General features: G+C 43.4%; 1 protein-coding gene across 6 annotated transcripts in view; it reads left to right on the forward strand.

Moving 5' to 3' along the window:
* TOGARAM2 (TOG array regulator of axonemal microtubules 2) overlaps positions 1-16628 on the forward strand; it is a 96231-nt gene that overhangs the window by 48748 nt on the left and 30855 nt on the right. For all 6 annotated transcript variants that reach the window (XM_073338625.1, XM_073338630.1, XM_073338629.1 and 3 more), the window contains 2 exons: positions 4405-4592; positions 14438-14484. In XM_073338625.1, coding sequence (XP_073194726.1) covers positions 4405-4592; positions 14438-14484 — 235 coding nt within the window. The remainder of the gene's footprint in view (positions 1-4404; positions 4593-14437; positions 14485-16628) is intronic.

A 16628-nucleotide genomic window follows, 5' to 3' on the forward strand; every position in this document is an offset into this window, starting at 1 on the left:
AACTTTGGTGCACCATTTCTTATTGGAACCCTCCGTGCAGTCCTGCCTGAAATACTCCTTGATGTACAGGCACACCCTTTGTTGATTTTAGCTCCCTGAAGCCAACCCTGTAAGCCGTGTCGTCAGTCGCCCCTCCCTCCGTCAGAGCAACGGCAGACAATCGTTCCGCGCCTTTTTTCTGTGCGGACGCCGTACCAAGGCAAGCATGGAGGCCGCTGAGCTCATTTTGGCAATTAGGAGCACATCAACCACCACACGCATTATCCAGCAGTATATGCAGCACCAGAACATGGCAACGCGATACCGGGCGAGGAGGCGACGTCAGCGCGGTCCCGTGAGTGATCAGGACATGGACACAGATTTCTCTGAAAGCATGGGCCCTGCCAATGCATGCATCATGGTGCTAATGGGGCAGGTTCATGCTGTGGAACGCCGATTCTGGGCTCGGGAAACAAGCACAGACTGGTGGGACCGCATAGTGTTGCAGGTCTGGGACGATTCCCAGTGGCTGCGAAACTTTCGCATGCGTAAGGGCACTTTCATGGAACTTTGTGACTTGCTTTCCCCTGCCCTGAAGCGCATGAATACCAGGATGAGAGCAGCCCTCACAGTTGAGAAGCGAGTGGCGATAGCCCTGTGGAAGCTTGCAACGCCAGACAGCTACCGGTCAGTTGGGAATCAATTTGGAGTGGGCAAATCTACTGTGGGGGCTGCTGTGATCCAAGTAGCTCACGCAATCAAAGATCTGCTGATATCAAGGGTAGTGACCCTGGGAAATGTGCAGGTCATAGTGGATGGCTTTGCTGCAATGGGATTCCCTAACTGTGGTGGGGCCATAGACGGAACCCATATCCCTATCTTGGCACCAGAGCACCAAGCCGGCGAGTACATAAACCGCAAGGGGTACTTTTCGATAGTGCTGCAAGCTCTGGTGGATCACAAGGGACGTTTCACCAACATCAACGTGGGATGGCCGGGAAAGGTGCATGACGCTCGCATCTTCAGGAACTCTGGTCTGTTTCAAAAGCTGCAGGAAGGGACTTTATTCCCAGACCAGAAAATAACTGTTGGGGATGTTGAAATGCCTATATGTATCCTTGGGGACCCAGCCTACCCCTTAATGCCATGGCTCATGAAGCCGTACACAGGCAGCCTGGACAGTGGTCAGGAGCTGTTCAACTACAGGCTGAGCAAGTGCAGAATGGTGGTAGAATGTGCATTTGGACGTTTAAAGGCGCGCTGGCGCAGTTTACTGACTCGCTTAGACCTCAGCGAAACCAATATTCCCACTGTTATTACTGCTTGCTGTGTGCTCCACAATATCTGTGAGAGTAAGGGGGAGACGTTTATGGCGGGGTGGGAGGTTGAGGCAAATCGCCTAGCTGCTGGTTACGCGCAGCCAGACACCAGGGCGGTTAGAAGAGCTCAGGAGGGCGCGGTACGCATCAGAGAAGCTTTGAAAACCAGTTTCATGACTGGCCAGGCTACAGTGTGAAAGTTCTGTTTGTTTCTCCTTGATGAAACCCCCCGCCCCTTGGTTCACTCTACTTCCCTGTAAGCTAACCACCCTCCCCTCCTCCCTTTAATCACCGCTTGCAGAGGCAATAAAGTCATTGCTGCTTCACAGTCATGCATTCGTTATTCATTCATCACACAAATAGGGAGATGACTACCAAGGTATCCCAGGAGGGGTGGTGGAGGAGGGAAGGAAAATGCCACACAACACTTTAAGCACAGCACTTTAAAAGTTTACAACTTTAAAATTTATTGAATGACAGCCTTCTTTTTTTTGGGCAATCCTCTGTTGTGGAGTGGCTGGTTGGCCGGAGGCCCCCCCACCGCGTTCTTGGGCGTCTGGGTGTGGAGGCTATGGAACTTGGGGAGGAGGGCGGTTGGTTACAGAGGGGCAGCAGTGGCAGTCTGTGCTCCAGCTGCCTTTGCTGCAGCTCAACCATACACTGGAGCATTCTGGTTTGGTCCTGCAGCAGCCTCAGCATTGAATCCTGCCTCCTCTCATCACGCTGCCGCCACATTTGAGCTTCAGCCCTGTCTTCAGCCCGCCACTTACTCTCTTCAGCCCTCCACCTCTCCTCCCGGTCATTTTGTGCTTTCCTGCACTCTGACATTATTTGCCTCCACGCATTCGTCTGTGCTCTGTCAGTGTGGGAGGACAGCATGAGCTCGGAGAACATTTCATCGCGAGTGCGTTTTTTTTTCTTTCTAAGCTTCACTAGCCTCTGGGAAGGAGAAGATCCTGTGATCATTGAAACACATGCAGCTGGTGGAGAAAAAAAAAGGGACAGCGGTATTTAAAAAGACACATTTGATAAAACAGTCGCTACACTCTTTCAGGGTAAACCTTGCTGTTAACATTACATACATAGCACATGTGCTTTCGTTACAAGGTCGCATTTTGCCTCCTCCCACCGCGTGACTACCCCCTCAACCTTCCCCCCTCCCTGTGGCTAACAGCGGGGAACATTTCTGTTCAGCCACAGGCAAACAGCCCAGCAGGAATGGGCTATACTGAGTGTCCCTGAAGAAAAGCACCCTATTTCAACCAGGTGACCATGAATTATATCTCACTCTCCTGAGGATAACACAGAGAGAGAAAGAACGGATTTTGGTTGAATGCCAGCAAACATACACTGCAATGCTTTGTTCTACAGTGATTCCCGAGTACGTGTTACTGGCCTGGAGTGATAAAGTGTCCTACCATGAAGGACGAAATAAGGCTGCCCTCCCCAGAAACCTTTTGCAAAGGCTTTAGGACTACATCTAGGAGAACTGCAAATGCCAGGGCAAAGTAATCCTTTCACATGCTTGCTTTTAAACCATGTATAGCATTTTAAAAGGTACACTCACCAGAGGTCCCTTCTCCGCCTGCTGGGTCCAGGAGGCAGCCTTGGGTGGGTTCGGGGGGTACTGGCTCCAGGTCTAGGGTGAGAAACAGTTCCTGGCTGTCGGGAAAACCGGTTTCTCCGCTTGCTTGCTGTGAGCGATCTACAACCTCCTCATCATCATCATCTTCTTCGTCCCCAAAACCTGCTTCCGTATTGCCTCCATCTCCATTGAAGGAGTCAAACAACACGGCTGGGGTAGTGGTGGCTGAACCCCCTAAAATGGCATGCAGCTCATCATAGAAGCGGCATGTTTGGGGCTCTGACCCAGAGCGGCTGTTCGCCTCTCTGGTTTTCTGGTAGGCTTGCCTCAGCTCCTTCAGTTTCACGCGGCACTGCTTCGGGTCCCTGTTATGGCCTCTGTCCTTCATGCCCTGGGAGATTTTCACAAAGGTTTTGGCATTTCGAAAACTGGAACGGAGTTCTGATAGCACGGATTCCTCTCCCCAAACAGCGATCAGATCCCGTACCTCCCGTTCGGTCCATGCTGGAGCTCTTTTGCGATTCTGGGACTCCATCATGGTCACCTGTGCTGATGAGCTCTGCATGGTCACCTGCAGCTTGCCACGCTGGCCAAACAGGAAATGAGATTCAAAAGTTCGCGGTTCTTTTCCTGTCTACCTGGCCAGTGCATCTGAGTTGAGAGTGCTGTCCGGAGCGGTCAGAATGGAGCACTCTGGGATAGCTCCCGGAGGCCAATACCATCGAATTGTGTCCACAGTACCCCAAATTCGAGCTGGGAACATCGATTTAAGCGCTAATCCACTTGTCAGGGGTGGAGTAAGGAAATCGATTTTAAGAGCCCTTTAAGTCGAAATAAAGGGCTTCACTGTGTGGACGGGTGCAGGTTTAAATCGATTTAACGTTGCTAAATTCGACCTAAAGTCCTAGTGTAGACCAGGGCTGAAAGAGCAACAGCTTCCCAGACTACACTGGCAAAGCAGGGGGATGACAGGAAGGATAGGCGGAGGGTGCATAGCTTCTGCAGTGATGAGCACAATAATATACCTAGATAGATGTCAAACTCTCCTCTCTCACACTCCACTGAAGCCCCAGTCAAGAGGGGAAATGAAGGGAAAGCAGTAAGAAAGGGGCCTTCATTTCCCCTCTCCCAGCTCGGGAGCATAGGGGTGCCATCAATTCTCCCTCCCTCAGATAGCTTCTTCCTCTTGACTGGGGCTTCAGTGGAGTGTGAGAGAGGGGAGTTTGACAGTGCTAGTCCACTATACAGAGCATGGAAGAAGGTGCACTTTCTTTTGTGATTAGAGTGGAATGCTGGCTGTTACACTCCCTCTAATCCCTATCTCTGCAGAGATCTTCTGCTCTGTAGCCTAACAATGAATTCCTGCCTGTGCTAACCCATGTTACCAGCCTTCCCTTCTAAACCTCACTTGCCTCTGCATAATCACTGAGCTGGATTGAACTGCTTTGTAAAGTTAGGGTGAAGGTTACTTGTTTCAGTTTGAACTTTAACCCTGTGGGCACTGGACTTTTCCAATTCCAGACTTCCCGGCAGTACTTGCATTGCAATGATGAGAAGATGAGGAAGTCATTAGGTTCTGCTTTGATTCCACCTATTCCCAAATCAGTGAGACCACCTGACAGAGACTCTGGCAATGCTCCAATGCCTCTTTCAAGCTCTCAGCAATTGGACCAGGCTGCTCTCACTATGCAGGAGTCTGCTGAGATAAGGTAAACTTCTTCCTGGCATCTTCTTCCCTTCCATTGTAGCCTCATCCTTACAGATCTCATAGATATTTCTACTGAGTTATGTGTATACTATAGATATGAACCAAAATCACTCCAGATATACGAGAGTATGTTCTAGTGGTTACGGTTTAGGAATAGGAGCCAGGATTCTTGAGTGTATGCAGATGTGGTCACGTGCAGATACTGTACCATCTCCAAAAACATATATTAGAATTGGAAAAGGTTCAGAAAAGGGCAACAAAAATGATTAAGGGTATAGAACAGCTTCCGTATGAGGAGCGATTAATAAAACTGGGACTTCTCAGCTTGGAAAAGAGGCAACTAAGGGAGGATATGATAGACGTCTATAAAATCATGAGTGGTATAGAGAAATTAAAGAAGGAAGTGTTATTTACTCCTTCTCATAATACAAGAACAAGGGGCCACCAAATGAAATTAATAGGTAGCAGGTTTAAAACACAAGAAAGTATTTTTTCATGCAATGCACTGTCAACCTCTGGAACTCCTTGCCAGAGGGTGTTGTGAAGGCCAATACTATAACGGGGTTCAAAAGGAAGCTAGATAGATTCCTGGAGGATAGGTCCATCAATGGCTATTAGCCAGGATGGGCAGGAATGGTGTCCCTAGTTCTGTTTGCCAGAAGCTGGGAATGGGCAACAGGGGATGGATCACTTGATGATTACCTGTTCTGTTCATTCCCTCTGGGACACCTGGCGTTGGCCAATGTCAGAAGACAGGATACTGGGCTAAAGGGATCTTTGTTCTGACCCAGTGTGGCCGTTCTCATGTTCTTATGTCTATTCCTGACTGCCACTGACTCACTAGACCTGAAGAAGAGCTCTTTGTAGCTTGAAAGCTTGCCTTTTTGACCAACAGAAGTTGGTCCAATAAAACCTATTACCTCACCCACCTTGTCTCTCTACTATCCTGGGACCAGCATGGCTACAAGTATACTGCAGACTGATTCACTATGTAATTTTTGGCAAATCATTTAAGACCCGCTCTTCAGCTGGACCTGAGTCTGGCCCCTCATTGTGAGGACAGAAGTTTGTATCTGCAAATACTTGTTTCTGTGACAATTTGCTGGTGCACAAATTATCAACTGGGTATCTAGTTACCAAAGTTAGAAGCCATTTCTGTAAATGTAGGCCTTGATCCCTTCTGTGCCTTGGTCTTCCCATCACAAAATGAGTCCCCAGATACCTACCAACTTCTCAGGAGGTTGTGAGGCTTAATTCACTAATATCTGTAAAATGCTTTGAGATCTTAGGTGAAAGACAACAAGTAGTATTGATATAGAAGAATACAGCTTGCTCAGGAAGGACAGGCAGAGAAAACAGGGAGGAGGTGTTGACTTATATATTAAAAATGTATATGCTTGGACTGAGGTTGGGATGGAAATAGGAGACAGACTTGTTGAAAGTCTCTGGGTAAGGATAAAAGGGGTAAAAAACAAGGGTGATGTCATGGTAGGGGTCTACTACAGACCACCTAACCAGGAAGAAGAGGTGGATGAGACTTTTTTAAAGCAATTAACAAACTTATCCAAAGCACAGGACTTGGTGGTAAATGGGGGACTTCAACTATCAAGACATCTATTGGGAAAATAACACAGCAGGGTTCAGATTATTCAACAAGTTCTTGGAATGTACTGGAGACAATTTTTTATTTCAGAAGGTAGAGAATGGTACTAGGGGAGAGACTGCTCTAGATTTGATTTTGACAAATAGGGAGGAACTGGTTTTGAAATTTTGAAAGTGGGAAGCAGCTTTGGGTGAAAGTGACCATGAAATGGTAGAGTTCATGATTTTAAAGAATGGTAGGAGGGAAAACAGCAAAATAAAGACAATGGATTTCAAGAAGGCAGACTTTAGCAAACTCAGAGTTGGTAGGTAAGATCCCACGGGAAGCAAGTCTAAGGGGAAAAACAATTGAAGACAGTTGGCAGTTTTTCAAAGAGACATTATTAAGGGCACAAGAGCAAACTATCCCACTGCATGGGAAAGATAGGAAGTATGGCAAGAGACCACCTTGGCTTAACCAGGAGATCTTAAATGATCTGAAACTCAAAAAAGAGTCCTACAAAAAGTAGAAACTAGGTCAAATTACAAAGGATGAATATAAAAAAATAACACAAGTATGTAGGGACAAAATTAGAAAGGCAAAGACACAAAATGAAATCAAACTAGCTAGAGACATAAAGGGTCACAAGAAAACATTCTACAAATACATTGAAGCAAGAGGAAGACCAAAGACAGGCTAGACCCATTATTCAGTGAGGAGGGGGGAAAACAATAACAGAAAATGTGGAAATGGCAGAGGTGCTTAATGACTTCTTTGTTCCGGTTTTTGCCAAAAAGGTTAGTGGTGATTGAATGTCTAACCTAGTGAATGCCAGTGAAAATGAGGTAGGCTCAGAGGTTAAAATAGGGAAAGAACAAGTTAAAAATTACTTAGATAAGTTTAAATGTCTTCAAGTTACCAGGGCCTGATGAAATGCATCCTAGAATATTCAAGGAGCTGACTGAGGAGATATCTGAGCCATTAGCGATTATCTTTGAAAAGTCATGGACGATGGGGGAGATGGAAAAGGAAAAATATAGTGCCAATCTATAAAAGGGGAACTAAGGACAACCCAGGGAATTACAGACTAGTCAGCTTAACTTCTGTACCCGGAAAGATAATGGAGCAAATAATAATGCAATCAATTTGCAAACATCTAGAAGATAATAAGGTGAAAAGTAACAGTCAGCATGGATTTGTCAAGAACAAATTGTGTCAAACCAATCTGATAGCTTTCTTTGACAGGTTAACAAGCTTTGTGGATGGGGGGGAAGTGGTAGATGTGTTATATCTTGACTTTAGTAAAGCTTTTGATACTGTCTTGCATGACCTCAGTCAAATGACATCTCCTTAGTCAAATGAAAAAAAGTTCCATTCAATTACGTCATGCAGTAGGGGACAGCCAAAAAATGACAAGTTTTTAAAATGCTTATATACCAATGCTAGAAGTCTAAATAATAAGATGGATGAACTAGAGTGCCTAGTATTAACTGAGGATATTGATATAATAGGCATCAGAGAAAGCTGGTGGAATGAGGATAATCAATGGGACACAATAATACCAGGGTACAAAATGAAAAGGAGTACTTGTGGCACCTTAGAGACTAACCAATTTATTTGAGCATGAGCTTTCATGAGCTACAGCTCACTTCATCGGATGCATACCGTGGAAACTGCAGCAGACTTTATATATACACAGAGAATATAAAACAATACCTCCTCCCACCCCACTGTCCTGCTGGTAATAGCTTATCTAATGGGCCATTTCCAGCACAAATCCAGGTTTTCTCACCCTCCACCCCCCCACACAAATTCACTCTCCTGCTGGTGATAGCCCATCCAAAGTGACAACTCTTTATACAATGTGCATGACAATCAAGTTGGGCTATTTCCTGCACAAATCCAGGTTTTCTCACATCCCCCCCACCCCCATACACACACAAACTCACTCTCCTGCTGGTAATAGCTCATCCAAACTGACCACTCTCCAAGTTTAAATCCAAGTTAAACCAGAACATCTGGGGGGGGGGTAGGAAAAAACAAGAGGAAGTAGGCTACCTTACATAATGACTTAGCCACTCCCAGTCTCTATTTAAGCCTAAATTAATAGTATCCAATTTGCAAATGAATTCCAATTCAGCAGTTTCTCGCTGGAGTCTGGATTTGAAGTTTTTTTGTTTTAAGATAGCGACCTTCATGTCTGTGATTGCGTGACCAGAGAGATTGAAGTGTTCTCCGACTGGTTTATGAATGTTATAATTCTTGACATCTGATTTGTGTCCATTTATTCTTTTACGTAGAGACTGTCCAGTTTGACCAATGTACATGGCAGAGGGGCATTGCTGGCACATGATGGCATATATCACATTGGTGGATGTGCAGGTGAACGAGCCTCTGATAGTGTGGCTGATGTTATTAGGCCCTGTGATGGTGTCCCCTGAATAGATATGTGGGCACAATTGGCAACGGGCTTTGTTGCAAGGATAAGTTCCTGGGTTAGTGGTTCTGTTGTGTGGTATGTGGTTGTTGGTGAGTATTTGCTTCAGGTTGCGGGGCTGTCTGTAGGCAAGGACTGGCCTGTCTCCCAAGATTTGTGAGAGTGTTGGGTCATCCTTTAGGATAGGTTGTAGATCCTTAATAATGCGTTGGAAGGGTTTTAGTTGGGGGCTGAAGGTGACGGCTAGTGGCATTCTGTTATTTTCTTTGTTAGGCCTGTCCTGTAGTAGGTTACTTCTGGGAACTCTTCTGGCTCTATCAATCTGTTTCTTTACTTCTGCAGGTGGGTATTGTAGTTGTAAGAAAGCTTGACAGAGATCTTGTAGGTGTTTGTCTCTGTCTGAGGGGTTGGAGCAAATGCGGTTGTATCGCAGAGCTTGGCTGTAGACGATGGATCGTGTGGTGTGGTCAGGGTGAAAGCTGGAGGCATGCAGGTAGGAATAGCGGTCAGTAGGTTTCCGGTATAGGGTGGTGTTTATGTGACCATTGTTTATTAGCACTGTAGTGTCCAGGAAGTGGATCTTTTGTGTGGACTGGACCAGGATGAGGTTGGTGGTGGGATGGAAATTGTTGAAATCCTGGTGGAATTCCTCAAGGGCTTCTTTTCCATGGGTCCAGATGATGAAGATGTCGTCAATATAGCGCAAGTAGAGTAGGGGCTTTAGGGGACGAGAGCTGAGGAAGCGTTATAAAATATATCGGAAGGACAGAACAGGTCGTGCTGGTGGGGGAGTGGCACTATATGTGAAAGAAAGCATAGAATCAAATGAAGTAAAAATCTTAAATGAACTAAATTGTACTATAGAATCTCTATGGATAGTAATTCCATGTTTGAAAAATAAGAATATAGCAGTAGAGCTATATTATGGACCACCTGACCAGGATGGTGTTTGTGACTCTGAAATGCTCAGGGAGATTAGAGAGGCTATTAAAATAAAAAAACTCAATAATAATAATAATTAATAATGGGGGATTTCAATTATCCCCATATTGACTGGGTAAATATCACCTCAGGAAGGGATGCTGAGATAAAGTTTCTTGATACCTTAAATGACTGCTTCTTGGAGCAGCTGGTCCTGGAACCCACAAAAGGAGAGGCAATTCTTGATTTAGTCCTAAGTGGAGCACAGGATCAGGTCTGAGAGGTGAATATAGCTGGACCGCTTGGTAAATAGTGACCATAATATAATTAAATTTAAACATCCCTGTGGCTGGGCAAAACTCCATAGCAGCCCAACACTGTAGCATTTAATTTCAGAAAGGGGAACTACACAAAAATGAGGCAATTAATGAAACAGAAATTAAAAGGTACAGTACCACAAGTAAAATCCCTGCAAGCTGTATGGAAACTTTTTAAAGACACCATTATAGAGGCTCAACTTAAATGTATACCCCAATTTAAAAAAACATAGGAAGAGAACCAAAAAAGAGCCACTGTGGCTAAACAACAAAGTAAAAGAAGCAGTGAGAGGCAAAAAGGCATCCTTTAAAAAGTGGAAGATAAATCCTAATGAGGAAAATAGAAAAGAGCATAAACTCTGGCATATTAAGTGTAAAAATATAATTAGAAAGACCAAAAAAGAATTTGAAGAACAGCTAGCCAAAGACTCCAAAAGTAATAGCAAACATTTTTTTAAATACATCAGAAGCAGAAAGCCTGCTAAACAACCAGCGGGGCCACTGGATGATCAAGATGCTAAAGGAGCACTGAAAGATAAGGCCACTGCGGAGAAACTAAATGAATTCTTTGCATCGGTCTTCACTGTTGAGGATGTGAGGGAGATTTTCAAACCTGAGCCATTCTTTTTAGGTGACAGATCTGAGGAACTGTCCCAAATTGAGGTGTCATTAGAGGACGTTTTGGAAGAAATTGATAAACTAAACAGTAATAAGTCTCCAGGACCTGATGGTATTCTCCCAAGAGTTCTGAAGGAACTCAGATGTGAAATTGCAGGACTACTAACTGTCATCTGTAACCTATCATTTAAATCAGCTTCTGTACCAAATGACTGGAGGATAGCTAATGTGACACCAATTTTTAAAAAGGGCTCCAGAGGTGACCCTGGCAACTACAGGCCAGTAAGCCTCACTTCAGTACCGGGCAAATTGGTTGAAACTATAGTAAAGAACAAAAGTGTCAGATGCATTGATGAACATAATTTGTTGGGAAATAGTCAAGATGGTTTTTGTAAAGGGAAATCATGCCTCACCAATCTACTAGAATTCTTTGAGGGGTCAACAAGCATGCAGACAAGGAGATCCAGTGGATATAGTGTATTTAGATTTTCAGAAAGCCTTTGACAAGGTCCCTCACCAAAGGCTTTTAAGCAAAATAAGAAGTCATGGGATAAGAGGGAAGACTCTCTTAGATTGGTAACTGGTTAAAAGATAGGAAACAAAGGGTAGGAATAAATGGTCAGTTTTCAGAATGGAGAGAGGTGATGTCCCCCAGGGATCTGTACTGAGCTCAGTCCTATTTAACATATTCATAAATGATCTGGAAAAAGGGGTAAACAGTGAGGTGGCAAAATTTGCAGACAATACAAAACTACTCAAGATAGTTAAGTCCCAGGCAGACTGTGAAGAGCTACAAAAGAATCTCACAAAACTGGGTGACTGGGCATCAAAATGGCAGACGAAATTTAATGTTGATAAATGCAAAGTAATGCACATTGGAAAACATAATCCTAACTATACATATACAGTGATGGGGTCTAAATTAGCTGTTACCACTCAAGAAAGAGATCTTGGAGTCATTGTGGATAGTTCTCTGAAATCATCCACTCAATGTACAGCGGCAGTCAAAAAAGTGAACAGAATGTTGGGAATCATCAAGAAAGGGATAGATAATAAGACAGAAAATATCATATTGCCTCTATATAAATCCATGGTACGCCCACACCTTGAATACTGCGTGCAGATGTGGTTGCCCCATCTTAAAAACGATATATTGGAATTGGAAAAGGTTCAGAAAAGGGCAACAAAAATGATTAGGGGTATAGAACAGCTTCCATATGAGGAGCGATTAATAAAACTGGGACTTCTCAGCTTGGAAAAGAGGCAACTAAGGAGGGATATGATAGACGTCTATAAAATCATGAGTGATATAGAGAAATTAAAGAAGGAAGTGTTATTTACTCCTTCTCATAATACAAGAACAAGGGGCCACCAAATGAAATTAATAGGTAGCAGGTTTAAAACACAAGAAAGTATTTTTTCATGCAATGCACTGTCAACCTCTGGAACTCCTTGCCAGAGGGTGGTGTGAAGGCCAATACTATAATGGGGTTCAAAAGGGAGCTAGATAGATTCCTGGAGGATAGGTCCAACAATGGCTATTAGCCAGGATGGACAGGAATGGTGTCCATAGCCTCTGTTTGCCAGAAGCTGGGATTGGGTGACAGGGCACAGATCACTTGATGATAATGTGTCTGTTCATTCCCTTTGGGACACCTGCCACTGGCCACTGTCAGAGGACAGGATACTGGGCTTGATGGACCTTTGGTCTGACCCAGTATGGCCGTTCTTATGACCTTCTCATAAACAAACTAGGGAAATGAAACCTAGATGGAGCTACTATAAGGTGGGTGCATAACTGATTGGAAAACGGTTCCCAGAGAGTAGATATCAGTGGCTCACAGTCATACTGGAGAGGCATAATGAGTGGGGTCCTGCAGGGATCAGTTCTGTTCAATAGCTTCATCAATGATTTAGATAATGACATAGAGAGTACGCTTATAAATTTTGCAGGCGGTACCAAGCTGGGAGGGGTTGCAAGTGCTTTGGAGGATAGGATTATACTTCAAAATGATCTGAACAACCTGGAGAAAAGGTCTCAACTAAATAGGATGAAATTCAATAAGGACAAATGCAAAGTATTCCACTTAAGAGAAACAATCCGCTGCACACATAGAAAATGGGAAATGACTGCCAAAAAGGGAGTACTGTGGAAAGGGATCTGAGGGTCATAGTGGACCACAAGCTAAATATGAGTCAACAATGTAACACTGTTGCAAAAAAAGCGAGCATCATTCTTGGTTGTATTAGCAGGAGTGTTGTAAACAAGACGCAAGAAGTAATTCTTCTACTCTACTCCATGCTTATTAGGCCTCAGCTGGAGTATCGTGTCCAGTTCTGGGCGCCACATTTCAGGGAAGATGTGGACAAATTGGAGAAAGTCCAGAGAAGAGCAACAAAAATGATTAAAGGTCTAGAAAACATGACCTATGAAGGATGATTGAAAAAATTGGGTTTGTTTAGTCTGCAAAAGAGAAGACATGATAAAAGTTTTCAAGTACATAAAAAATTCTTACAAGGAGGGAGAAAAAATGTTGTTCTTAACCTCTGAGGATAGAAGCAATGGGCTTAAATTGCAGCAAGGGAGATTTAGGTTGGACATTAGGAAAAACTTTCTAACTGTCAGGATGGTTAAGCATTCGAATAAATTGCCTAGGGAGATTGTGGAATCTCTGTCATTGGAGATTTTTAAGAGCAGGTTAAACAAACACCTGTCAAGGATGGTCTAGATCAATGGTTCCCAACCTTTGTGTGGGAATAGCATATTCCTATTCCCAGAAGAATGTGGCGGGTGCCAGACACCCCACCGCTGAGAAGCGGCAGCGACAAGACACCCTGCCTCCAAAATGCTGTAGAGAAACGGCAACGCTTCTCAGCAGCATGTCGGTGGCGACATTTCAGCGGCGTGGTGTCCTGCGGGCACACACAACTGGCTCGGCAGGCGCCATTGTGCCTGCAGGCACTGCGTTGGGGACCCCTGGTTTAGATAATACTTAGCCCTACCATGAATGCAGGTGACTGGACTAGATGACCTCTCGAAGTCCCTTCCAATCCTGTGATTCTATGATTCTATTAAGGCACTATGGGATGATTATAAAATTAATATACATTATAAGTATTATCCCCATTTATTAGTTTAACTTCTGTGCTTGTGAAAAACTAGCTGTCAGCCTTATGTTTGATATAATAATAAATAGTGTTAAGCTACAATTGCAATTTATATACTTCACTAAGATATTGTATATACATGTCTAGTTGCATCAGAATATACTTATTAGGTTCTTACTCACAAATTTATTTGAAGATAATTTATTTATTTATTTATTTATTTAAGAGCAGACGGGCCTAATTCTTTCCTGAGGGGAAGTTACATCAGTGGAACTGAGAATCAGGTGGATTCTCTGTCACTGGCAATTTTTAAATCAAGATTGGTTGTTTTTTAAAAAGATATGCCCTGGTTCAAACAGGAATTAATTCAAGGAAGTTCTATGACCTGTGTTATACAGGAGGTCAAACTAGATGATCACAATGGTCCTTGTTTATAATCTATGAATCCATGAATCTGTGAATCACAATCTGATCTAAAACTGGAACAGACAAAGCTTGATTCTTTTCTCTCTCACACTAGTATAAATGTGGCTGCTCTAATTTGAGCTGTAGGACCAGCCTAACATCTAGTGGAACCAAGACCATGGACTATAAAGATGTCTGAAAGTCACTAATGTGCCCCTCCCTCCTGAGCTGCATTGGGGGACACACTGCTTTCAGTCGGAGCAGGATTTGCCCTTCATGTGGCTTTACTTACTGATGGACCTAATGACCATTGTAAAGCAGTTGCCAGCAGACTGAGACCTGTGGGTTACATTTCCTGCTCTGTGATGGTGATTCTGACAAGGAACCCCTCCTCCATTAAAGTGCTCTCTCTTCCTCTATATTTCCTCATAAATTCTTTTCTCCTCAATTGTTTTAAGGTCAAGGCTAGACAGCAATGCTGAGGAGAAGATCCTTAAATCTCTGGGTATGTACAGGGCATGTATTTATTTTGTCATAAAATGAACACAGTGAGTTCTCCCCCTCACCCCCCCCATAGGTGAAATTATATAAATGTCTTACTAGAAAAACATTCCACAATCCTTCATTATTAGAGGGAGATACTTTAGAAAACTAACCCAGAGTCCAGACACTCAGGAGGAAGCAGTGAGGTGTCCTTGCCAAATGTGAATGGATCCAATAGATGACATCACATGTTTGATGGCACAGATTGAAAAGTTCACCCCCAACATCTCATAAATAAAATGGAAAGCATTTCCTCAGCTCCTTCATCTCATACACTTTACTAGATGTGAACTTGCCTCTCTATATGACCATGAGCAGTGCTTAATTTGTGCCTTAATGCTAAGCCCCAGCACCTTTGGCAGTTCGTATACCAGGCACCTCTGGGCTTGCTGCATCAGTTATGAAAGTAAAATATTGCTTGAGCCCTGGCACCTAATTGCGTGAGCGGTGTTACCTCTTTAATTACAAATTAAGCACTGGCTGTTAGTGCCACTGAAGGTTACAGACACATGAACCATTTCATACAAAATAAGAAATGCCCTCTAAACCTCCACTCTAAACTTGAACTGAACCCAGACTGAACCTTTTGTGAAATCTATACTAGTCTGAGCCACTTTGTTTATTTTTGCACTGGTAATTCCAAAACCCCATGACAGAGGTTGTTCTTGCAATCTTTCCAGCCCAGTTTTACTAGACCAAGAGGTTCAGATATGGATTCACACTGTGGAGTGATCATCTGAACTGAACTTTTCAACCTCCTAAAGTATAGTTCTAAAAATTTCATCTGTAAAAGAGGCATTTATTGTTTATTTTATCAAAGGCATTTATTAAGTCACCTCTCAGTTACTTCAGATCAAATGAGATCAGTTGACTCTTAAAAATGTTTTGTTCACCTAACTACCAACCCTGCAAACTCAACCTTGGTTGAGAGTCCTGCTGAGGTCGTTCTTTCTCATGCATCATCACTGAGAATATTCTGCGAGTTAAATTAGGGCCTCAGTTACAAGTGTGCAACCCCAGTATTTTTAGGTTGAGGCCTGAGTGACACCTTTGCTACCCCATTGCCTTCAGTGGATTTACACAGATATAACTACTGGCACTTAGTAAATAATTCTGTTGATAATGTTTGAAAAATAATAGAATCCAGCTTACCTCTCCCAGAGCTGTGTGGACTCTCCAGTGGTGCCAGGAGTAAAACATAGTAAACGCTTAATTTGGTTGCTGACATACAGCTATGACTATTAATGTAATCAGGGAGCAGATTTGCTGAGATACGAAGGTGATGTTTTTACATAACTGTTTTTCAGAGAAGAACTGCCCTTTAAAGTTAATCCATCTGTTTAGTTGATAAGACTTTGGCCTGACCAGTTAGTGAAAAAAAGTCCTGATTTTAAAAGATATCTTTTTTTTTTTAGTTTAGTTTATGGTATGATTTGATGACTTGTGAAGCAGTGCATGGAATTATTAGTTCTATGAGCCTTAGCAGCTCTGTAGGAGAGTAATTCAACATCAGGTGCCCTGTGCTATACATATAAAAGGAAACTTTGCAAAAAGAAAAGGAGTACTTGTGGCACCTTAGAGACTAACCAATTTATTAGAGCATAAGCTTTCGTGAGCTACAGCTCACTTCATCGGATGCATTCAGTGGAAAGTGTAGAAGATCTTTTTATACACACAAAGCATGAAAAAATACCTTCCCCCACCCCACTCTCCTGCTGGTTATAGCTTATCTAAAGTGATCACTCTCCTTTGTGCTGGAAATGGCCCAACGTGATTATCATACACATTGTAAGGAGAAAAGGAGTACTTGTGGCACCTTAGAGACTAACCAATTTATTAGAGCATAAGCTTTCGTGAGCTACAGCTCTGTAGCTCACGAAAGCTTATGCTCTAATAAATTGGTTAGTCTCTAAGGTGCCACAAGTACTCCTTTTCTTTTTGTGAATACAGACTAACACGGCTGTTACTCTGAAACCTGTCATTGTAAGGAGAGTGATCACTTTAGATAAGCTATTACCAGCAGGAGAGTGGGGTGGGGGGAGGTATTTTTTCATGCTTTGTGTGTATAAAAAGATCTTCTACACTTTCCACAGTATGCATCCGATG

The sequence above is a fragment of the Lepidochelys kempii genome, chromosome 3 (assembly GCF_965140265.1).
Source record: "Lepidochelys kempii isolate rLepKem1 chromosome 3, rLepKem1.hap2, whole genome shotgun sequence".
NCBI classification, from domain to species: Eukaryota; Metazoa; Chordata; order Testudines; family Cheloniidae; genus Lepidochelys; species Lepidochelys kempii.